The sequence below is a fragment of the Festucalex cinctus genome, chromosome 5, assembly GCF_051991245.1.
Source record: "Festucalex cinctus isolate MCC-2025b chromosome 5, RoL_Fcin_1.0, whole genome shotgun sequence".
NCBI classification, from domain to species: domain Eukaryota; kingdom Metazoa; phylum Chordata; class Actinopteri; order Syngnathiformes; family Syngnathidae; genus Festucalex; species Festucalex cinctus.
The window spans coordinates 24,702,697-24,725,890 of record NC_135415.1 but is presented as its reverse complement, the minus strand read 5'-3'; the positions used below and the strand labels follow the sequence as shown (position 1 = coordinate 24,725,890).

The 23,194-nt window shown below is 41.1% G+C and overlaps 2 protein-coding genes across 7 annotated transcripts; one reads left to right on the top strand and one right to left on the bottom strand.

Moving 5' to 3' along the window:
• Positions 1-755: 755 nt before the first annotated feature.
• rmi1 (RMI1, RecQ mediated genome instability 1, homolog (S. cerevisiae)) lies at positions 756-9,867 on the bottom strand. Of its 5 annotated transcripts, none has more exons than XM_077520745.1 (9): positions 9,718-9,867; positions 9,012-9,200; positions 8,238-8,348; positions 7,502-7,651; positions 7,359-7,429; positions 7,170-7,293; positions 7,011-7,098; positions 5,946-6,162; positions 756-4,671 (listed from the first exon to the last, which is right to left on the bottom strand). In XM_077520745.1, exons 2-9 carry the CDS (start codon positions 9,165-9,167, stop codon positions 3,834-3,836), a joined length of 1,755 nt encoding a protein of 584 aa, XP_077376871.1. In that variant the 5' UTR covers positions 9,168-9,200; positions 9,718-9,867; the 3' UTR covers positions 756-3,833. The 5 variants fall into 5 exon arrangements, with proteins under 5 accessions (XP_077376871.1, XP_077376870.1, XP_077376873.1 ...); XM_077520744.1 differs by lacking the exon at positions 9,718-9,867 and adding an exon at positions 9,645-9,703; XM_077520747.1 differs by lacking the exon at positions 9,718-9,867 and adding an exon at positions 9,457-9,541.
• hnrnpk (heterogeneous nuclear ribonucleoprotein K) lies at positions 9,806-22,974 on the top strand. Of its 2 annotated transcripts, none has more exons than XM_077520749.1 (16): positions 9,806-9,965; positions 11,966-12,129; positions 12,637-12,734; positions 12,867-12,923; positions 13,612-13,655; positions 14,988-15,060; positions 15,142-15,255; positions 16,342-16,470; positions 16,960-17,288; positions 17,586-17,633; positions 19,050-19,089; positions 19,748-19,763; positions 20,001-20,033; positions 20,473-20,531; positions 20,820-20,989; positions 22,338-22,974. In XM_077520749.1, exons 2-16 carry the CDS (start codon positions 12,075-12,077, stop codon positions 22,366-22,368), a joined length of 1,296 nt encoding a protein of 431 aa, XP_077376875.1. In that variant the 5' UTR covers positions 9,806-9,965; positions 11,966-12,074; the 3' UTR covers positions 22,369-22,974. The 2 variants fall into 2 exon arrangements, with proteins under 2 accessions (XP_077376875.1, XP_077376876.1); XM_077520750.1 differs by having other exon boundaries at positions 22,123-22,974.
• Positions 22,975-23,194: the final 220 nt, after the last annotated feature.

Below are 23,194 nucleotides of genomic sequence, written 5' to 3'. Positions count from 1 at the left end.
ACACGAGTGGGCAGCTGACGTAATCACGTAAATAATATCGCAAATGGAAAGCTATTAGGGACGGACGAGCGCTTCTGTCGATGCCTCTCTTCAAATATGTGGCGCATGCAGTGTGTTTTTTTTTTTTTTGAAGGAAACTGACCATTAGTTACATTGTTCAATAAGGTCTCGTCATTTTATAGCATTCGGGGATGACGGGGCAGTTGGGTATGACTCTTTTTAAAACATGATGTCCAGATATCACATCTAAAATATTTGACTTGACAGAAACGAAATTGAGTGCCTTCATATGACTTGATTATTTCATGTTGATGTAAACAATAATTCTTCACTTGAACCAACCTTATTTTTTTGCCTTGATCTAAAATGTTTTCTTAACATTTTAGTTACTGAACCAATGTATTTACTTTTAACTGAATTAACATATTCACTTTTGACACCTGTAATTCATTTATGTATAACCAAATAAGATTTCTCACAATTTATAAAGTACCACTGATTGTCAGGCTGCTCAGGGACCATTTGGTCATCTAACCACCCAATTCCAATGATGAGTGTCAAGCAGAGAGGCAAATGGGTTCCATTTTTATAGTCTTTTATTATGACTCAGGCGGGGATTGAACCCACGATCTCCCAGTCACAGGGTAGATGCGCTACCCCTATAGTCCACTGACTTGGTATAGTTCATTTGACAAACACACGCAAAAAATTGGATTGCCAATCTTATAAATTGCAAAAACACACTTGGCCAACAGTATACTCCAAATATATTTATTAATCTTAAAACATGAGCCATATGCAACATATGAACTAGAGATGATGGAGAAGGCAGAAAAACAAACAACAAAAAACAGATTGTCTAACATGCCCAGACAAACACACGTGGTAACAGGCCTACACAATCTGAGCTGTAATTAAACAATATCAAATGAATGACTACTTTCTGAAAGAAGTTGACCCCCAAACTACCAAATTCAAAACACTTACTCAAAGCCCAACAATAAATGGCTACAGACACAGTAGAATGCCATTTTTCCCCCCCAATTCTTTTTAAGTACACTCACTCACACATACAACCATGGTCTCCCGGGTGGGGAAGTGAACCCACAACACCTGCATCAAAGGTAAGTGGCAGTAACCACTCCGCCACCCAGAGCTTATGTAGAATAATGGTGGCACTGATGTGCTGTCATTTTCACTGCGCATGCACAAATCCATTTGACTCAAACTAAATATAATATCTGGGGGACATGAAGACAAAAACATTTAATTGGAAGTAAATCCAAAATTTTATCTTGTTTTTTTTTGGAGATATTTTTAGTTGTGTCGAAATCAAAATTGATGTCTCTCAATGCAAAATAAATAGTTTTCACAATCAAATCAATACCTTTATCCTGTTTAGAATGGACATTATTACTTTCAATGAACTACTGATTTCAACAAATTTACAGTGTTAGCGAAGCTCTAAGGCAGGCGTGGCCAAGTTCAGTCCTCGAGAGCCCCTATCCAGCCTAGTTTCCACGTTTCTCCCCACTAACACACCTAATTCATGATCAGGATCGTTATCAGGCTTGTGCAAAGCTTGCCGATTAGCTGATCATTAGATTCAGCTGCGCTGAATGACGGAGACATGGAAAACAGGCTGGATAGGGGCTCTCGAGGACCCAACTTGGCCACCCCTGCTCTAAGGGACGTAGAATGTCAGCTCTCTGGCAGGGAAGTAGACCAAGCTGGTGTGCAAGGGAGAGAAGTTCCGACTACAGATTTTGTTGGACTCGCCTCAACACACAGTTTGGGCTCTGGTACCAGACCTCTTATCTTGAGAGGGGTTGGACTCTTCCACTTTGGAGTTGCCCAGCGTGAAAGGATCAGGAAAAGGTTAAAATAGCCACAAAATAAATAAAAACTCCACATTTTTTGTAATGGTCTTAGCCATACTGGACGGTGCCGCCAGCGCAAAGACAAAACACAATCATACATCATGCATAGCATACATATCACAGGCAACCCTCCTCCCCTCTGCATGCGTCTCCCATTAGGCCCCGCCCATACTCATTAGCACAAAACAGGCTATCAGCATGCATGGTCGGGTCTGCATTTAGACACCCAACCTGATTAGCTCTTAATGAAGCAAGACTAACGAGACGAATGGAAGTCCCCACAGCAGTATAGCGCAGCACACTCCATGTACAGGACTGTACATACATTCAATACACTCCATTGGGTATGCATGCAGTTTTATGTGTAACCTAAAATAGCACTTAAGATTATAGATTGTCAATCAAACTGAACGTTTAACAGAATTTGATTTTTGTCGTAATACTTTTATTTTATTCTATTTATTACCACAGCAGTTTAATTTGAAATTTGACATTTGTTTTTTGTTTTTTTCCCCCCCACGTTAAATTATGCATAAAAATAGCCCTCCAGCTCATATTTGCAGATTTTCTCAGAATAATTTTTGCAAAACTATGACATTACTCAACTCAAATTTATTTATAAAGCACTTTAAAACAAGCATTGATGTATACAAAGTGCTGTACATGAAACAGAAATGCACATCTCAAACTGTTGGGGACATTGGATTCACTTTATGTTGCATAAATCATTGCTGTTTTTCCATCATGGCAGTATTGCAGAATATAATTATGGACTTTTAGCACAATTACTTTACTCTTTCATCTTCTGAGAGTTCTACAATAACATGTTATAAACGTTAAATCAGATATGGTCTTTAAAAAGTCATAATTCGCTTTAAATGGTCAAGCAGCTAGGTTATATTCATGAATCACAATTACAAGAGTTTTGATATTATGTATTTCATAGCTGTCACCGTATTGCACATGCATATCAAATGCGTGTACTGTACCTGTACGCATGTTTAATGTTGCAGCAAATACATTTCATCCACCGTCCAATCCCATAAAAACGCAGAGGACCATTGCAGCATACCAAACTAAACTTTGGATTAGTTTGTGGACAAACAGCAACAAGTCATCATGTGATGGCTGATTAAAAAAAACAAAAAAGATTATTATGACTTCTACCGCCTGCTGTCATTTATAGCATTTGCTTTCTGTGGTGCATGTCCCCAAAAGGCAGCATTTAATCAAACCTTGAAATGTTTCTCTTATCTTGAAGACTCATTGGAGGTTTATTAGATAAAACAGTCAAATGTACACAACCCCAAACATTTTTCGATTGTATACAGTTAATATTAACAAAGCATCAACAGTTTGTCGCGCATTCAAACTCATTAGGATAAAAACACAGAGGAGCTCTGTAATGACGAGAAATAATCAAAAACCATGAGCTGTTCCTCATTTTCCTTTCCTCTTATTTGCTCCCCTGCGGCGACTTTATTGAAGACCTGCGCTGCCCTTGCATATTCAATCATTTCCCCAGCCAGACGTAATGAATGTAATGAATGAATGCAAAGCCGGCAATTCATTACAGCAATTTTGAATATAAACTCGGGTCCTCTGCCGCACTCTTCTCGTTACGGTTCAAAAATACGCCTGACAATTCAGCATTTAGTCGAAATTTGACGTTTGAATGCACATGGCGTAATGAAGGAGATTGCATGGGGGAAATTGTGCCGTGAATAAATGAATGAAATCATCCTCTAATGACAACATGTGATATCCGCGTGCAGCAGATGGGATGCATTGCGACACGGATTCACACGTCTCCTCCAGATCGGAAGCGGAAGGGTGGCTTGATCGCAGTCACTTCGCGAAAAAAGGGGAACAAAAAACACCTAAGTCTCATTAAAAAGACCTTTGCTCATGTTAAATGTCCTTGTTCTCATTACTGCCCTGCTCTCGTTCTAATTATCTGTCTCGCACCCTCCGCTCCAGCTCGCGGCAGACCCCCTCGGTGACAGGCTCGGCCTGGGTCACCACCGCTCCCCTCCCCCCGCTGCCCACCTCTACCGTCATGAGGCAGCACATGTCCACCAGCATCTCCTGGCAACGCCTCATGCCGGCATCTAGCTGGGACCTTCGGGCTGGGTCGCGCCTCACTGCCCCCTTCTCGGCCACCGTGAAGCCCAGCAGGCCCGTCAGGACCCCGTCGGACAGCTCGGCATCCAGGTAGCCGCTCCCGTCCGACAGCGTGGCGCCGATTCGCCACAGGCCGTCACTGGCGCTTAGTTTGCCCAGGAGGGTGACAATGAAGGCTTTGATTGTTATGCAGGTGGGTGCGGGGGTTTCGTCGAGCAGACACAGGTACGTAAATGGGGGAGAGGTGAGGGTGACGTCACCCAATGGTTCTGAGGTGGGACTCCCATCTTTCCCAACTATTTCATTTCCAGGTAACTGGCTGGACTCTGCCGCTTGTACTCTCTCCCCATTGAATTCCATGCCCTCAGCTAAATACTCCATATCCTCCATGACGTCACCCCCGACGGGTTCCACGGAAGGTTCACGCGGAGGAGCTGCGGGAAAGGCGTTCTGAGCGCCTCCCTCAAAGACCGCGGCGTCCAAATCGTCCAGCGCGAGGTCATCAAAATCCCCGTCGGGAAAGCCGTCATCGCCGACGTCGTGCTCCGCAGGGCCTTGCCGCGAAGGCGAGGCTTCAACGAGGTCGGGCTCCTTTTGCGCGTTACCACGGCGACCATTTGGGAATGAATTGACTCTGCTTACACTGGAGCGCATTGTGTCTTCACTTCTAGGAGACAAGGTCATAATGAACTAAAAAGATGGATTTACACTGCATGACTAAGTAAACACTTACTATTTAATTAACTCATTTGCTCACAAAAACATATAAATACCTTCTATTTTAAATGTTTTAAATGTCCCAAAGACCTAATTATAAGTCTATTTAATGTTTGTTTGTTTTTTTAAATGCTGAAGCATACAGAAGGCTTTGATGCAGCCTCTCATCTGCAGTGAACGGTTGAAAATAATGGTAGTAATTACAAAAACGGCCAGCAGTTGGCAGAAGAGTCAACCGGGAACATATTGAAAACAAGCTCTTTCCCCACAATTCTAAAGATTTGTGAATATGATGAAACTCAGCTCTATTCTAATGCTTTTTGCTGCAAAACGGAAATAGATAGAATTTTTTATTTTATTTCCTGATGAAAGAAAAGAGACTCTTTTGTAGGTTCCGTGTTTTTTTATAGCAAAAAAATATATAATATTCTGTGGGCCTTGCAAAATCGGTCAAAATCCTGTAAAACAGCCAGGAGCAAAGCGAGTTGCTTCAGTGAAAATGGCTGTGCATCACTGAGTTACTCAAAATGCATCTTCAAGCGCTTATATCACTCACTGTGTTGACATATGACGCAACCCATAAGTATCAACGTTGGGCATGTGTCCACAACACAAAAGTAAATCACAAAAACTGCCAGCAGTAATGAACTGGGCCAAATTTCATTGCAAATCTTCAAAATTAGCATTTGACATTCTGCTCAACTAGGTTGGTTGCTGCCATTTCTTTTGGATGAATTCCCTGTTGATTTGTCAAAGTACAAGGTCTGGAATTCAATCCAAAATGGATGTTTTCTTTCATCTTTTCAGGTGTGAGTTCTTATTAATTTTTTTGTGGGTCTACCCATGACAGACATGCCAACAAAATTTTATGTTGCTAGGCGAAATTGGTTTTGGGAGCTAAAAAAAAAAACAAAAAAAACACACAAATGTGGGGCGAAACAAAATGACCTACTAAGGCAGACAAACAGAAGAATTAATGTGTTCACTTGGCATATTTTATTCCAAGTAGAACAATTCCAATTTCCCAGCAGTCTACAATGCAGAAATAAAAAAAAAACACATATCCTTACAGAAGCAGCCCATTTTTTACATGACGTGCGACATCTTTGTTCAGCGCAATAAATGATGACAAGCAGGCTTAAATCTAAAATGTCATGGCGATTACGACCGAGCTGAGGAGTTTTTGTGACAAAATGTCAAGACATCACAATGACAACCACCCACCTGCTGGATGAGGCACTCAGGTTGCTGACGGTGGTGCTTCTAGAGGACAGAGTCGAAAACTGGCTGAGCGTCCTGTAGCCGCTGTCTTGAGCCGGAGTGACCGGAAGCCTCGCCACCACCTCCTGCTGCTGCTCCTCCTCTTGGGCCTGCTCCAGACCTTCCAGTAGCTCTAGGTCATCTAGCTCTAGGTCCTGCCCTTCCTGGTTTGCGGCATCAACTAAAGTAGTTTTGGTAGCATGAGTGATATATTGGTAGTATACAATCAAGTTAAACCAAAATACCATAGAGCAGGGGTCTGTAACCGTTCCTGTCAAAAGAGCCATTTTAGGGCCAAATAAATAACAACAAAAAAATCTGTCTAGAGGAGCAAAACATTTGAACATTGTGATGACCTAAATAGTATGTTAGCATTAGTTCAATGACTGAGGGCCCAAGAGCTAATTATAGCTTTCTGACATTTTTGGCAATTTTGTCAACATTTATGGTAATGTTTGGGATTTCTCCTTTTGTTTTTGGACATTTTGTAGTTACTTTTTGAACGTTTTCCTTTCTGATTTTTGTTTTTAATCACTTTTCTGACTTTTTTTTTTTTTTTTTTTTTGCAATACCAAAGACATTTCATAGTAATTTTCAGCCTTTCTTCTTTTGTTTTTGGAGATTTCATGGTTACTTTTTAAACATTTTCTTTTCTGCCTTTTTGATTCAATTCACTGACAATTTTGGCAATTTCAGGGACATTTTATGGTATTTTTCCGCTTTTCTACTTCCTTTTTGAACATTTTATCATCATTTCTTGAACATTTTTAGGCGATTCGTCTTTTTTTTCTTCCTGACAACTTAAAAATGTGGACTCCGATATTTTTAAAAAAAATATATAATCATTAATGTCTTTATTTAATCATCAATTAATTTAAATAATATTTTATCTAAAATTAAAATAATTGTTTTTTTTGTTTTGTTTTGTTTTTTTAAAGAGATCCACAGGGAGCCACTGGAGAGGGACTAAAGAGTCACAAGTGGCTCCAGAGCCGTAGGTTGTAGACCCCTGCCATAGAGGTTCTCTACCTCGGTGTAATGGAGGAGCTTCTCCCATGCCTTCCTCTTCCTGCTGCTGTTCTTCGGGTAGTCCTAACGCCCGGCAAAGAACCCTTCCCTGTCAAAACAGTGCATGCATTTGTTAAGAGAAAAGCTACCTTTAAGTTTTTCACATTTGAGAAAACCAACCTGGTTGTTGCGTTCGGCCAAGTCTTCCACTTCCCCGCCCAGGACCCTCACATTGTCCGGCCCCAACAAAAGCATTCCGAGTCTGCAGATCATCTGCCCTTGCAGCTGCAGCTTCACACCAGGCCTGGAGGTTGAAAATAGGAACCATCATTGGTGTTTCTGTCCTGTCTGATGTGTGCGGTCCTTCACCTAAGAGCTGTGCTCAGCATAGGTATCGTCTGATACTCCATGGCCTCCAGGCTCTGGACACCATCTGTCACCTGCGACAATGATAACAATCATCAAAACCGATCGATTTAAAGGGCCTTCCACATCATAAATGGCCCACAAACCTGCAGCAGGAGCATACGTGTGGGTCTTGCCTCCCACGGCCTCTGAGTGTACTGTGTGACAACTGAAACGTCGTCATTGGCGCAATCCGTGCCCCTCCATTGCTGCAGCTGACCATACGCAGGCTGACTGATGTCCAGTAATGAGTCAACCTACAACAGAGAGGAAAGCTCCAGCTTGGCAAACTATCTTTTTCCGTGCTGCTTTTATTTTTGCCTGCTGAGTGACACAGTATTGTCCTCAAAAATTGTAACATCTAAGACCGCCCGCCACCTGTGACCAAACAGATGCTACACACAAATACAATACAATACAATACAAAGTTGTTTTTTCATCTGCCTTTAGAACTCATATTTCACATCGGAAATAATGGAAATAGAAATTACCCTTTATTAATAACTAAACAGAAAAAAATGTAGGTAACACGTTGACATACGTAATGGTCATAGACATGTAAAATAAAAAACTAGTTCCAGGCCAAAAAACACACACAAAAAAATTGACAGAGGCTAAAGAAAAGGTGAGTCCCTAAAAATAGCAATATATGGTCAAATTCCAAATTGTACCAGCTTAGGTGTGTTCCACTGTAATGAAAATTGAAGTTGTGCATTAATTCGTTTTCTTATGTGCTGTTTTTTTTCCACATTTAATTCTCAAAAATCTTAACTAATGTTTCCTATGCTTGGTCTGATGAAGTGACGTGTACTTTCATAAATAAGTGACCAGAATAGTTCATACCTGTACACAGAAAGTGCCGCTTAGCTGAGTGTTGTGGACTTGAGCAAGTCCCTCAGGGAGAACTGGGTAGTCCAAGTCCTTCAGGTCAGTCAAGAGCCACTGGTCAAATACCTAATGTAATAAGGAATCGTGTTTTTTTTGTAGTTATAGGCTGGTGGTCAAGACATAATTCATAGTACTGTAATAGTTCTGTAACTTCTGTTTTGAAACCTCAACTGTAGCATGTGAATCTGACTGAATATTTAAAGTCAACCCAAAAAAAAAATCATTACAATATGTTCTATCAGCACCACCAGTCTAAACACGGTATTCTGATTAATATTGCATTTGTAGAATGAGTTAAGCATTAAAATTCACCCATTTTTAGAACCTGTTGTAGAAACCTGAATTGTCCAAATGCTTGGAATTCAGCCTCTCAACAGTACATATTCTCAGATTTCATTAGTCCTACATCAAATCAGTTGAATCACCATAAAACATTTGCAAACATCTGTTTTTTACTTGGGAAAACAATCATCAACATTTTTGCACATGTTAAGACATATTATGAAACAAACCAGTAACTTGAATCATAACAAATTCATGTTGGTGCATTTTATGCACTGTCAATTTGAAATAATGTCCTGTTATTGAATAAAGGGATGGAAATTAAAACATGTTTTTATTTATCCAATTCATTGATTAATCAACAAGTTAATCGATTATTAAAAGCAATGGATATTGAACGTCTGCAGTATTGCTTACGTGTTGTCAGTGCAGCACATTCCTACACACCTGTTGGTTAATTTGCTGCTGCGACAGTCTGCCCACACCCCCTGCCTCTTCCTGTAGCCACTCCACACAAGCTTCCAACCAGGCAAAAGGCACCCGGACATGCCAGGAGGATTGCAGCCAGGCTTGGGTCACCTGGACCATAGCCTGAGGAGCCATATTCTTGTCTTGTACATTCACCGACCTGCCACACTGTTGAAGACATTACTATCATCATCTTGCCACTTTGATGACATCGAGTGACAGGCCAGAAGTAACGTTCATGTGACATAAACACTCCAAGTGATTACATTACACGCCTCACAGTTCGGGGTTTGAATCTCTTCAAGTTCGAATGTTTTTACGTGCTTGCGGATACTAAGGCATTCCAAAATCATGCATGCAACAGTTAGACTAATTGAAAATTAAATTGTCCATTGGTGCGAATGTCGTTCTGCGATTGACTGACAGTTAAAAGTGTACGACGCCTCTTCCCCAAATGTCAACATGCTTCAGCTGACCCGCGACCCTGAGTACAAGCAGACGACACGGATGGATGTGTCATAAACACACAAGCTTTCATAAGGCGCCAAAAGTGGTCAAAAGACACGTCACACAACAAACGTATACACTGTAAATCACTCTAAATAACGTCACCTTGAAAACGAGCTTAAAACAAATGTATTCGACGCTTTAACACGTTGGCCAACTGAAAAGTAAACATACATACCTCCTCGAGTATAAAAACGGCTTAAAAGCGCCACTAATTTTGCAATCAAAGAACTTCCGGGTGACGACCTATCGAAACGCCCATAATCGTGATTGATCGCAGTAAGAGCCAATCAGAGGTTTCCTTGAAGGCGCTTTTCGTCCCGCGTTCCACCAATCGCCTCGCGCGTTTCGCTGCGCAGTTTCTTTTCGCAAGAAGAAGGGGAAGTGGCAGCCTGCGTCCTGCGTGGTGTCTTACCGCACGTTTGGGTTTGTACACTTCTCATTTGTTGGTTTTACTGACACATTTCGAGCTCAAAATATCACGGGACCGTTCGTACGTCGTTATAAACCGTGCCGCGGCCGCTGTGAATAGAGTGAGTCACCGGCATCACGTTGAATAAGTTGGGTACAATGGCTCGCGCCACTCCTGTGCAACTGATTTTATAGCAAGATGGCGAAATTAGCTTTCGGGAGCTAACTGCTTGCCTGATATCGTTTGATGTTTACCCCATATTACCCGCTATTAGTTGCTATGAGCCCCGATCCGGAAGATTTGTGGCTTCTTGTCCACGGAGAAAATAATGTACAGCGGAAACCGGCGCGACTGGCATTTAATTGTAATTTAATTTGACAAAGCGCGTAGCTAAAGCTAACGTACGCTTATCTAAGCTAGCCACCTTGCTAGCGTATCCTGTTATTTTCTGTCACGAATCCTAGTCAGTTGAACTTCAGCTGTCACTACGTTGGTCACGCTATTTCGTTAACATTTGAATCTTTAAACCAGTTATTGACGCATTCGCTATTATCATCGCATATCATGCTGATTAGAAGTGATTAATTGGACGAGCATTATTGGTCCAAACCAACTAAATAAATATAATACCTAAATAAATTTGCTAATCTACTCATCCGTTCCAGCCGTCAAACATGTATGTATGTATGTATGTATGTGTGTGTATATGTATATATATATATATATATATATATATATATATATATATATATATATATATATATATATTTATTTATTTATTTTTTTTCACTGTCGTAGTTCCTGCCTTGCTCATGCCCTTCGGTCTGTTTTCACTAAGTTTTCATTTTGCCACTGAAAATAGGCTGCTATCAACATTACCAGCCTAACCATAACCCACAGAATAACTGTTAAGTTCTTCAATAAATACGGAAACAACATGGCTCCTTTATAGCTCCCAACTGGCTGTGAGAAATTGTAGACAAAAACAAAAAAAACAAAATACGCAGTCGTATTTGAACCTGTGACCTTGCACCTTCAAGGTGAGTACTCTAGCCGCTACACTTCGAGCTGGTAGACATTCAGCGGCATAAAATTTGTACTTGTAGTTCTTGCCTGATTCACAGCAGAATAACGCTAGTTTGCGAGTGGCAGGTCACAACAAAATACGTTAATAATAGGGCTGTGCAATTTTTGTCATATCTAGCCACTCGAGTGCATTGCGTGGCACAGTATATTTAATATATAAATCCTTGTCATACGTGTGTTTGACTGCTTGTGTTACCAGTACTTCACATTTGTGGCACTTTTTTTTTTTTTTTTTTTTAATCAAACTGTGTCTGGCAGGGTTGTGTGTAACCCATTTCATTACAGTAAGCCTATACAGTACTGTTTTTAGACTGCAAAAAATGATTCTCCCCACACACACCCCCTCCAGGTCCATTCCTCATTTTGATATTGTAGACCAATTTGATACTTTTAATTGTAAGTGAATCAAAGTTTAGGATAAATAAAGGCTACATAAAATAAAAACCAACACAATACGATCAGATTAATCGACTAATTGTGACTAATCGATAAGCAAAATAGTTTTTTGTCGCATGCATTTTTTTTTTCTTTAATAAAAAAGCCTTCTAACGAGCCCCAATTAATAATCAAGAATTATTGCCAATAGAGCATAAGTCACTGTGGCTACCTTGCTCGTACACAAGGACATCACACGATCCGAATTGCTAAATTATTTGTAATCTTACATTAATTTCCCCCCAGTGATGGCGTATTTGAAGCTCACTCTAATATTGTCAAAGCAGAAAGTCAAACAAGCGGCTGCTTGTAAATCGACTGACGATGGTGGGGCATCTATAAATCGCTTCTCTTTTGTTGAACAGGTTACAGTAGTGCCAGTTCCTCTTTTGTATCTTTGCTCATTGACCAAACTAGGATTTCTAAGCAAACACATTAAATTAAATGGTTATTCAACCCCCACCACCACAACTCTACCACGCTATGTTGACAGATTACCACAGCCAAGTGGAAGTGGATCCTGTTTTCTTGTCTATCCTTGCTGTCACCTGTTGTCCGGACCGGTGTGCCCGCACCTTGTTTTTCCACGCCCAGAGAGGATCATGGACTTAAAAGACGAGCAACAAGACGATTCTTCATTCAGCACTGAGACAAATGGTAATAATAACTAATAACTGCTATTTTCCGCCACCCCTAAGGATAATGGTTAATGAGTGATTTGATTTAAGAAAAAAAAAAAGCACCGTAAGTGTCTTTGATGCTGGCATGCATGCAGTTTTTGTAGGCTGTAAAAACCCTGATTCATTCATACATATATACTCCAATTTTTTTTATGCATATATAATGCACACAACTCTTAGTGGGTAACCTATTGTACCTTGTGTTTACTAGCTAATAGTTAGCATCTGATCAGTGATCAATTTTACTTCCACCACTGCCAGAAGCCATCCTGACCTTTCTGTGCGTCCACATACTTAACACTCTGAACTGAGGTTTAAGGGAGTTGTACAGTCTAGTGTTTAGTTTGTTTGCTATTTGAGGATTGTTTTGGCCAACCTCCCAAATTGGCAAGTGAGTTTGTTTTTTGCGGTTCCACTGTTTTTACTTTTAAGTGGAAGGAATGTTAGCCGGCTTCATGCTGTCTGTTTATCTTCTTTGCGGCAGGTAAGCGTCCCGCCGAGGATGCAGATCAGCAGAAATCGTTTAAGCGCTCCAGGAGCTCAGACGAGATGATTGAGCTCCGCATCCTCCTGCAGAGCAAAGTAAACGAAACATCCTTTTTATTATTATTTTTTTTTTATGTTCATATATTTTTACCTGTCTCCCTTTCTGTTCCACTGTATGTGTAATTTTTGTGAATTTCTCTCAACTTTCTTTTTTTTTTTAACTGACAGAATGCAGGAGCTGTAATCGGGAAAGGTGGCAAAAACATCAAAGCACTGCGTTCAGACGTGAGTATATGTGGAAGTTTTGTTCCTCTTGTTCCTTTATATTCCCCCTTTCCACAGCCTCTTAAAACCTCCTCTAATGGGCAGCCGTTTTTTTTCTTTGATAGCTATGTCCCAGAGTAACTCTTTTGACTTAAGTTGACCATGTTAACCTAGTTTAAGATAGACCAGTCAGTCCTACTGTTAAGTGTTTTCTACCTCTGACTGATAAAGTTGAAAGAAGAGCACAGTGTGGCGTTCAGGTAACCTGGCCAAGTCTTCTTATTTCATTCAGTCATTGCCTCCAGTTTGCCCTCCCCCTCCCCTCTCCCACTGTCTTCTGGTCTGTTCCCCAACGTTGAACTCTTCATGTTCTTAATATGCCATGACCTCTCTTTTCCAATGTCACCTTCTCTCCTCCTCTCTTTGCCAAAGCAATCTCTGAGAGAATTCAACACACACATGATCAGTTTAGAGCCTGTATATTAAAACTGTTTCCCCTCTCCCCTCTCCCTTGTTTATTATTTTGCTGTTGACTTTTTTGCCCACTTCCTCCTCTGTTGCCCATGTTCTGGACGGCCCCTCCTGCGCCCACCTGACACCCCGGTTGGCCCTGCCCATAATCGCGCCCCGTTCCCTAAACGGGCGCCTTACTCGAATGACATCCGCGCTCGAATGGCCCCGGCCCCCCTGCCCATGCCACCACGCCCAGTACAATGCCAGTGTGTCAGTCCCAGACAGCAGTGGGCCCGAGCGGTATGTCCCTAAGCTCCTCCCTCTCACTGCCTGACTACAGGTCAAACAGACGAGAAGATCAGTCATAGTCATCCTGCCTCTTTCTCAGCTCACTGTATTTGATAGCCTACTTGTGTTCACTGTATTGTAGCCACAGTAAAAAAAAATAAATAAATCCTATACTGTCTTTTTACGTAACTTTTTTTGTTTGTTGTAAAGTCACATCAGTTTTTTTCAAGGTTTTTCAGTCTGCCACTGGTCTTTTTCCTCAATCTTGTTAGAATCTGATTTTTGTTGTGCCAGCCAAAATGCATTTGTTGTTTTTCATTCATGATTTTTTTTTTTTCCTATCTTCCGCCCTCTCTTAAGGTGAATGTTATGGGTTCTTTATTTGTGTGTTAGTCCCATAAATCTTCAGCTGTGTCTTGCGCCGGCCCAGTCTTTCCTTGTTTCATTATATAACAAGCCTTAGCCCAACCACCTGTTCCCTGGTACCGTTCAAGTACTGTTTGTGTCCTTGCTCACCTGCCTTTTGCTTCATGTTGGTGTAGCCATTAATTGCTGCAATGGTTTGAATGGACAGAATCCCACTGTCCTCCAATCCTGCTCATATATGCATCATTTGGTTATATATTATGGCTTCTCCCATTATCACCTTATTGGCACTTGAGATAGTGGACATCTTAATGATACCTCTAGTACTTGCATTTGTCAGTTGACTTTTTTTTTTTTTTTTTTTCGCTTAATGGGTGCAGACATCAATAGTCAAACTTGCTGTTGAAGACATTTTGTTCAAATGTTTATCCTGGTCTTTAATAGCTTGTTTGATGTATGTAGTCTAAATCATAGATAGAACTGTTGTGGCCACCCACCCCAGATTTATGCTTGTCAGTTGTCTTTAGTGTGCATTGGTGCTATTTATTTATTTTGTCCCCACCAGCCAGATCGTCCCCAGATTTCACTCTCCCGTCTTGCCCCTCCAGTGGTCACTGATTGCTGTCACTTTCTTTTGGTTTCCCTTTTTCGTCTCTTTTCTTACTTTTTATCTGATCTGGACAAAAGACCTAAGAAAAGTCACTTTGTAATCACCTTGTAGTTTGTTTGTTTTTTAAGCTTTTTGACAGCTACAATGTGGCATTATCACTGCTCTACCATCTCAAGTTAATAAAATAGCGGACCTAACATTTGAATAATTTTGATTAGGTTGAGTAAATTGACTTTGACTGTTTTTCTGGTTGATTCTTTGAACTAATATGCTTTCCTATTCCTTCCGGGATGCCTCATGGGGCTCCCTGCACCCCCACCCTTTTTTTTTTTTGCCACTGCCTTGTCATTGGCATGTGGAACATAAAGCATCCTGTGCATCTGCGCTGACATAGAGACCATCGGTGAGATCTTGCTTAAGATCATCCCTACACTGGAGGAGGTAAGGACCCGACATGTTTGCAGTCGTTCACATTGAACCAAGCGAATGAGCTATATTAACATTTTAACACGTGGTCCGCAGTACCAACAGTACAATGGCATGGATTTTGAGTGTGATCTGCGTCTACTGATCCACCAGAGCCTGGCTGGTTCAATCATTGGAGTGAAGGGAGCCAAGATTAAGGAGCTCAGAGAGGTATTTCTTTTTTGTAGAATGAAACTGCTTTACTTGAAACATTGGCTACGCTTAATATTTTTGTATTTCAGTAAATGTATTTCAATAAGTCTACATTTAGTACTACCAAATGTACATGCTGCGACATTCTTTGTCAAACACCCCCACTGCTTTTTAATTTGTTAGAATGACCTGTATTTGAAGGTGATGTATTATGATTGACTTTGAATTGTGTATTTGAAGACAAAGAGGAATGATTGAGGAATGATTTGCTTTCATTTTATATTCAGTGGGGTGATAGGGACCCTGCTAGCTCGGGAATAGCAAAAATCCTATAATATATGTCAATTATAATTTCAAAAAAATGATTTTAATTTTAACCCCCAGTAAAAAAAATAATTGAATAAGTTGGGATATACTGCCAATAAGTATTTTCCCTGAAAAACGCCCCCCATTCACCGCCCCAAAAAAACAACAACAAAACAAACATTAAACGATGTTGAAAAAAACCATCTACACATAGATCAATCCAGGGATATGCAGGGGTCTGCTAAATACATTTCTTCAAATAGTGGCCTCCACTCGAATAGACACCATGCTCGATTAATCACCTATTGAACACATCCACTTAAACAAATGTCCATTACACTGCGTAAACTCATTTTTTCCAATGGGATAAAAATATACAAACTGGACACACTATTCTATCCAAAAATTATAGCCAACTCCTTGTGGTCTTATTTAAAACAAAACAAGAAAAAACGTATTTATAATTGTAAAAATACTTTTGCACAAAAACACCTTACCCGATGAACACTATACCCCTAATAGATTACTAGTCTCAGCAGTTGAATAAGCATGCCGGGCAACTGTCATTAATTGCAATATTTCTCCAGATAAATACCTCCCCATTGAACACATGGCCCTTAATAGATGTTGGGTACTCTCTGCAGTTGATGAGCAAATGAGCAACCCTGGCAATAGTATGCTGTAATTTTAGGAACACGCTGTTCCGTTTTCTGAATCAGGAAACACGATGTAAGCCTTTTCCGCTGATAATCAGGTCCTGTATTGTAAACATGTTCTCTTGTGTGCATTTTACCCCAGAATACAAAGACCAGTATCAAGCTGTATCAGGATTGTTGTCCTCAGTCAACAGACCGCGTTGTGCTGGTCGGCGGTAAAATGGAGCGTGTGGTTGAGTGCATCAAGACCATGCTGGAGGTCATCGCTGTCGTAAGTGAGAGAGAGAAAGACAAATGTGTTTGGCAGACTTTTTCTGCACGAGATACAAGTCTTAGTTTCTAACATGGGTTTTGAAGCTATATTTGATGATTTTGAGAATCATGTAGTCTCCCTTTATTAGTCCTCATAGGCTCATAGCTGTGTGTGTGTGGCTGCAAATTTGATGCATATTGAATATGTGTCAATACGATTGTACAGTAAAAGCCGGGAAATACAAGCTTCATGTAAAAACACACTGATATGTATACTCCTTTGTCTAATCAAACACCAACAAAAAGCACTTAAAGAAATGGCGTACCTCTAAACACCAGCGAAAGCAGAGACTCATAAATATGCTACACTAGTGAGATGTCATTCGTGAAATAAATTAACTAAACTACACAACTGAATAATATTTGGGCAGTTGGACCGGCAGTGTATTTGAATCCAACTTTAAATGATTTTGAGCTCATGATCCCATAGTTTCCTTTCTTTTTGCAGGCTCCCATCAAGGGCCGCTCACAGCCGTACGATCCCAATTTCTACGACGAAACCTACGAATATGGAGGCTTCACGATGGCGTTCGAGGACAGGGGCGGCAGCAGCAGCCGCCGGCTAATGAGCAGCTTCTCCATGCGAGGGAGCAGGCAAACGAGCACCGGCGACCGCGGCTACGATCGAATGTCTTCCAGCAGGTCGTCGCGGGGGCCGCCGCCCCACTCTCGCAGGGATTATGACGACATCAGCCCCCGGCGGGGTCCTCCCCCACATCACCAGAGCAGGAACCGTGGCCACACTATGTCCATGGGTCGCTCACACAGAGGCGGCGGGTAAGACGTTCGTTTCATCTTTCTTGTCGCGCTGTAAATTTAAATGCAATGTAAACGTGTGCTTGTATGAGATGTTTGGTTGCTTGCTTTTGTTTCTATAGTGTACACACTTGCTTTACATCGTCACTTTCATTGGATAAATGGTGTCCAGTTTTTGATTGAAATTCAGTGCTGTGCAATGCGCACAGGGATATATTTATTAGTATTCCATTTCACGAAGTGTATGTTTTCATGCCTGGGTGTCTCAGTGTTTTTGTCTTTTTTTCTTTCTTTTTTTCATCTCCATCTTTTCCACAGAGATGATCGTTACTATGACTCATACCGTGGCTCAGATGAAAGGTCAAAGTAAGTTGTTTTTTCCCCCCGTCTCCCCTCACCCAAAGTGCTGCTCCCCTTACTGTTTGCAATATTCCTCTATTTGTCAATCTCAATATTGAATACCTTGTCCCAGTTCCCCCTTTCTAATAGTGGTGTTTTGAGTGCTGAATGTGTATTGTGATCTCCGCTTTGATAATGACCCCTTTTTGTATGTGTGGTGTGGATGATTGTCAGAGGCTAGTACAAAACTGCTTACACCGGGTCCTTGGTTTATAACGGTCTTGACACAAGAGGTTTTGCGATTACAAGATGCACGCTGAGCAGACTAGTTTGCGCAGCGGCGTAAGAATATGTGGTCCTGCGGTACAAGTTGGCAAAGCTCAGCTCCTGTCGTACTTATTTTTTTTTCATTTGATTTATCTAATTAATATTTATGGTTAGAAATTTCCTGCAAATTTGAATTTACATTACTGCGTTTGTGCTCCAACTTGCGTACAAATTTGTTAGTTTGTAGGAACAGATATTTGACCTTTACATTTTGTCATTAGTACTGTAGACAAGTGTAATGTAGACAAGTACAAGCAGACGTTAACCACTGAAATATAAATATGCTTGAAACAAAAATACTCCTGACATAAGCATACCTAATATAATTTAAAGCGTTTAAACAACACGCACATAAAACAGCGTCTTGAGACTACAAGTGGTATCCGATATCAAGCTAGCTGTCTAGTGCAAGAAGCTAACATAGCAGTCTGCACCATCACTCTGCACTCCTTTTCAAAATGGTCAAATGGGTAGAATCAAGTAGAGGACGCTGGTCCTGGTTCATAAAAGGCTGCTCAATTCTGGGAGTAGAATCTAGTGATCACACCAAACACGACTGAGAGCAAACACTTTCGCTGGACAAATATGCTTGTACACAACTGCAGTGTTTTCTTTTTTAAATGACTCCATTTATGTCATACCAAGCCACCTTGTCGAGACAACAAATGATTCTAAACATAACGACGGAACATATGGAAATCAGGGGAAGCAAAATCAGATTCCAAACAAATGTCCTCGTCGGTAGTGACAAGGCTAGCAAATAAATGCACATTATGAGGGGCGGGAGCGGCAGCAGCAGCAGCCCTTGGCTCTGATCTTCATCACCACCACCTGTCACTCCTCTCACCATAACACTGTCAGAGCTGTTCCTGTGACTGTGTGGGAAGATGGCTGGGAGGAAATGTGTTTATACTGTAATCTTGCTCAGCGTGTGTGTGCAGGTTGACCTGGACCGCAATCTCTTTTCCTTTCCTCCCCTTGGAACGTTTTCAAGCATTTTTTTTTCCTAAACATTTTCTCTTTTTTTTTTTTTTTGTTTCTTTTCTCCCCCACCCTCAACACCCCCCCCCCCTTTTTTTTTTCTCTCTCTCTCTCTCTCTCTCTCTCTTTCATCAGTGACAGAAGAGGTAGACCGGATCGCTACAGCGATAACATGGTTAGTGACCCTTGCTAAATACTTGCAGCTCGCGGGGTGCCGGCATCCTGAGGCTAGTGCATGCTGCTCGCCACCAGTTTGTGACAAGCTGTGATTGTGCATTGTGTTCCACTCCGACCAGAGCTTTATTAAAACCCAACAGTTTGCTCGTACATACCAGCCATCACTCCGAAATGACCGTAATCGCCGCGGCTGGAGGCATCCCAGAATAATCCTTTATAATTGCCCTCTTACTGTGTACTTTTTCATGGCCAGCTTGTTTTTCTGTACAAAAAGAGAGTGGCGGTGGCCACAGTTGGTTGCTAGGCGACAACGCTTTGTTGACAGACTCGATCTCATCCTCCCGCCCTCTCTGAGAGCTGGCAGGATACTGCCTGCCGTTGCCCAGTAACAGCATTTTGAATTGCCTGTTGCCCTGACGACAGCGGCCGCTGAATAGCAGGTGAAAATGGGGGCTGATGGCAGGAAGGAGAGGGGGGGGGGAGGAGGAGCCTGGCATATGGATGAAAACTGGGTGGCTTTTAGTTGAGTCTCGTCCATTGATGATACATGGTCATGTACATGTACATGCCGGTCTTAGTTTGCACTCCTCGTGCGGGATGCGTCCAGAGATGTGGCCTGTTGGTAACCTCTGTCCTTCTCTCTTTGTTTTTCACAGAGCAGCGGAGGATATGGTGAGTTGTACACATTTTTATGACTTGTATAAAATGAAGTGATTATTAAACTAGTTGAATTTGTGTCTCAGTTGTCATTCATAGCCTTGAGAAATTACTTTGAAAATGCAACAAATTCAGAATTTCTGTACAATATAAAGAAATGTTTTTTTATGTTATGTAGTTGCATGTGTGATTTTATTTTTTTTTAATTATCCAAAAATGTCATTGAGCATTGCTGATTTCTGTCTTGTGCAGACAACAGCTCCTCCTGGGATAGCTATCAGTCAGGTGAGTCCCGAGCTGGCATTCTTGTGTATTTTTTGTTTTTAATTGTCTCTGTTCTATCCGAATGGCACCAAAGAACATAATTAGGATTGTGTGGGGGGAAGAATCATGTTGATCTGCCAATAATTAGACATTGGAGGTACTATCGGAGTCATAACAGTGTTACCGCGATTGCGGTGTGAAGTTTAACACTCTCATCCCCCACCTTGTTATACGTCACACGTGCCGCCGTCCTCTAATTATCTGTTTGTTGGATGCACTGTCCCGGTGTGAAAGCGCCTACTGTTAGGGCAACATCCCACTTTCACTGGGAAATGTGCGAAAGACAAGCAGATACATTACATGCTGTGGCTTTCTGTTAGGGCTCTAATTTTTTGATGTTCAATAAGGTCATAATTACCCCCGTGAATCGTTCTATAATTGTTGAATCTGTTGCCCTCAGGTGGACGGGGCGCCTACAATGATCCGGTCATTACCACACAAGTGACCATCCCTAAAGATGTGAGTAAACTGCCTGATGTGTACGATGTAGGGTTATACACCAATTCACACTTAGAACTAAACGGGAGTTTGCTAATTGAGTACAGCATGTCATGGAATGCGTAATATTGTGAATAGGTACTATATCCCCAAAACACTTATTTTTAATGATTCTCATTTGTCACATTATTGCTGCATGTGCCTGGTTTGTATCTAATTGGATTTGGGGTCCCTGACTAATATGTTTGTGCACCTGCTTGTTTACCTTTGCGCCTCCTCCCCCTCCCCACCACCAATGGCTCATGCCAGCTGGCGGGCTCCATCATCGGCAAGGGTGGCCAGCGGATCAAGCAGATCCGGCACGATTCCGGCGCGTCCATCAAGATCGACGAGCCTCTGGAGGGCTCAGAGGACCGAATCATTACTATTGTGGGCACCCAGGATCAGATCCAGAACGCTCAGTACCTTCTACAGAACAGGCAAGTTCTACTCCGACTCGCTCCATCTAAACTACTTTGATTTTTGTCTCACTCTATAGTGCAGGGGTAAGGGAACCTGGAGACAATTGTTAAAACTCATTTGGATGCGTTTGTATGAATGACTCATGCAAATAGTGGAAATTCTCTAAAAATGGCAGCTTTGAAACGAAAATAGATGATACCTTGTTCTTATTCAGGCGTTTGCCTACATGTTGAACGGGGCTACCAAATCTGGACAAAGAAAAAACAAAACATTAATATTGTCAGGATATAAGCGTTACAGTATTTGAGTATTATGAAGAACCTAAATAAGAAAAAAAAATACATAAATTTGTAAGGAATGGTTATGAAAAAAGGCCCCAAACTTTTAAACCACAAAAATGTAAATCATTTGAAATATATGTTTGGCTGCATCACATTTTTTTCACTTTATGGCTATCGATTAACAGGCAGAAGAATAAGGTTCCCTGCTCCTGCTCTAGTCCTGTTCAGTTTATCCAAAACACCATGGTGTTAGCATGTACCTTTTTAGCAGACACACTACGTAATTCAAGCTATTTCTGAAATGCTGCATTTAGAAATGTTTTTTTTCATGCTGTATTTCTAGTTTCTCTTGCCTGCTGTCTTTCCACTAACACCCTTCCTTTCTTCCCCATGCAATCTGCAAGTAGTTCAAACCTTCCTCTTATACTAAACGGCTACGGAGAGGGAAAAAAAATTGTTTGACTCCTCAAGATTCCTTTCATTGGAAAAATAAAAAAAGAAACATAAAAATGACCCCCCACACCCTCCGTAGCCGTTTCAGTGTGAAGCAGGGAGTGGAGTGATTCTTCCCCTGGCCGCTGCTGTATGGAAGACTAGTGATTTTGTTGTTTTTAGTTAGATCAAGTGACAACAAATCACAGTCTGCCAAATAGCAGGGGGCTCCTCCTCTTCTGTCTCCCTTGGCAACCAGTAGGCACGTATACAACACACCACTTCCTCTTTTTTTTTTTTTTTTTTTTTTTTTTTTTTGTCTGTCGACGCTAATACAGCTGTACAACCTACTGCTTGCTGCTGCTGTTTAATTAGCGGTGGTGTTGCCATGGTAACTAACCCTGCCTCCCTTTTTCCTCCCTCTCCACCCCCTTCAGTGTGCTGCACCTGCTTGGACTCAAGGACTAACCACCCCCCATGTTTATTTTTTTTTTTTTGCCCACATAATTGTTTTCTCACTCAACCCCCGTCCCCTGTCCCCGCCCGTCCAACCCCTGCCGTAGTCTATGCATTGTTTATGTATTTATTTTTTTTTAATTTATTTTTTTTACTTGTTAATTGATATTCTTGTGCATTTTACTCTTTATTTCAGTGTGAAGCAGTTCTCTGGTCAATTGCTGTAGACACCCCCCAGGATTGACTCGAGCAGATTGCCCCTCACCCTTACCCCCCAACCCCATTACCCTCCCCATACACAGCCCCCTCAGGCTATTAATCTGGATTGTGGGTCCTTTTTTGGTTAATTTTATTTTTATATATTAATGCGATGTTCAACATTCCTGGTCATCAAAGATGTTCTGCATTTAAAAGAAAAATTTTTGTTTTTAGTTTACCTGCTTACTGTTGGAAATACACTTAGCAAAAAATAAAACTATTAATTCTCCTGGCAGATGAAAATAACCATTTTTGTGATGCTTTTGTCTTATGTGTGAAGCGCAAACTCAAACATCCCATTACTGCTCAAAATCATCCACTATAAAATACTTTTTAACAGTTTTGGGATGTATTAGGATGCGCAACAGGACACACTGGCTAATCTATCAGCATAATCATCAGTGTTGTCGTGCGATTTAAATTCAGTAGTTTCCATCCAGTTGCATAGCCACAATATTTTTTTGTTTGGAAATTTAACTGAAAAATAGACCCCTGTGTTTGTGCTCTCGACTAATGTTTATGCTGTGAAACGTTTGTCAAATTGTACAATGAATAAAGTTGCCACTTTTTACTCAGCCTGTCTTGTTTTTTCCGTCTTTATTATTTAGACACGAAAGCATTGGGCTGGGGGGATTACGAGGTGCCTTTCATCCTCGGTTGCCTTAATTTTAAGGCCTATTTTCAGGCTCCTTTGGGTTAAAAAAAAAATAAAATAAAAATATGAAATTATGGGCTTTTAAAGATGCATGCATACATTCATAAATGCTCTGATGGTAGCATTTTTTTCCTTGAACT

What these genes read in the sequence shown, in the direction of transcription:
- rmi1 (XM_077520745.1), bottom strand. Translation starts at nt 9,167, where the DNA reads ATGGCTCCTCAGGCTATGGTCCAGGTGACCCAAGCCTGGCTGCAATCC. An exon ending in CACGTATGCTCCTGCTGCAG is followed by an intron (nt 7,430 to 7,501) that starts GTTTGTGGGCCA and finishes TCATTGTCGCAG; the next exon opens with GTGACAGATGGTGTCCAGAG. An exon ending in ATGCTGAGCACAGCTCTTAG is followed by an intron (nt 7,294 to 7,358) that starts GTGAAGGACCGC and finishes TTCAACCTCCAG; the next exon opens with GCCTGGTGTGAAGCTGCAGC.
- hnrnpk (XM_077520749.1), top strand. Translation starts at nt 12,075, where the DNA reads ATGGACTTAAAAGACGAGCAACAAGACGATTCTTCATTCAGCACTGAG. An exon ending in GCATCCTCCTGCAGAGCAAA is followed by an intron (nt 12,735 to 12,866) that starts GTAAACGAAACA and finishes TTTAACTGACAG; the next exon opens with AATGCAGGAGCTGTAATCGG. An exon ending in TCATCCCTACACTGGAGGAG is followed by an intron (nt 15,061 to 15,141) that starts GTAAGGACCCGA and finishes CGTGGTCCGCAG; the next exon opens with TACCAACAGTACAATGGCAT.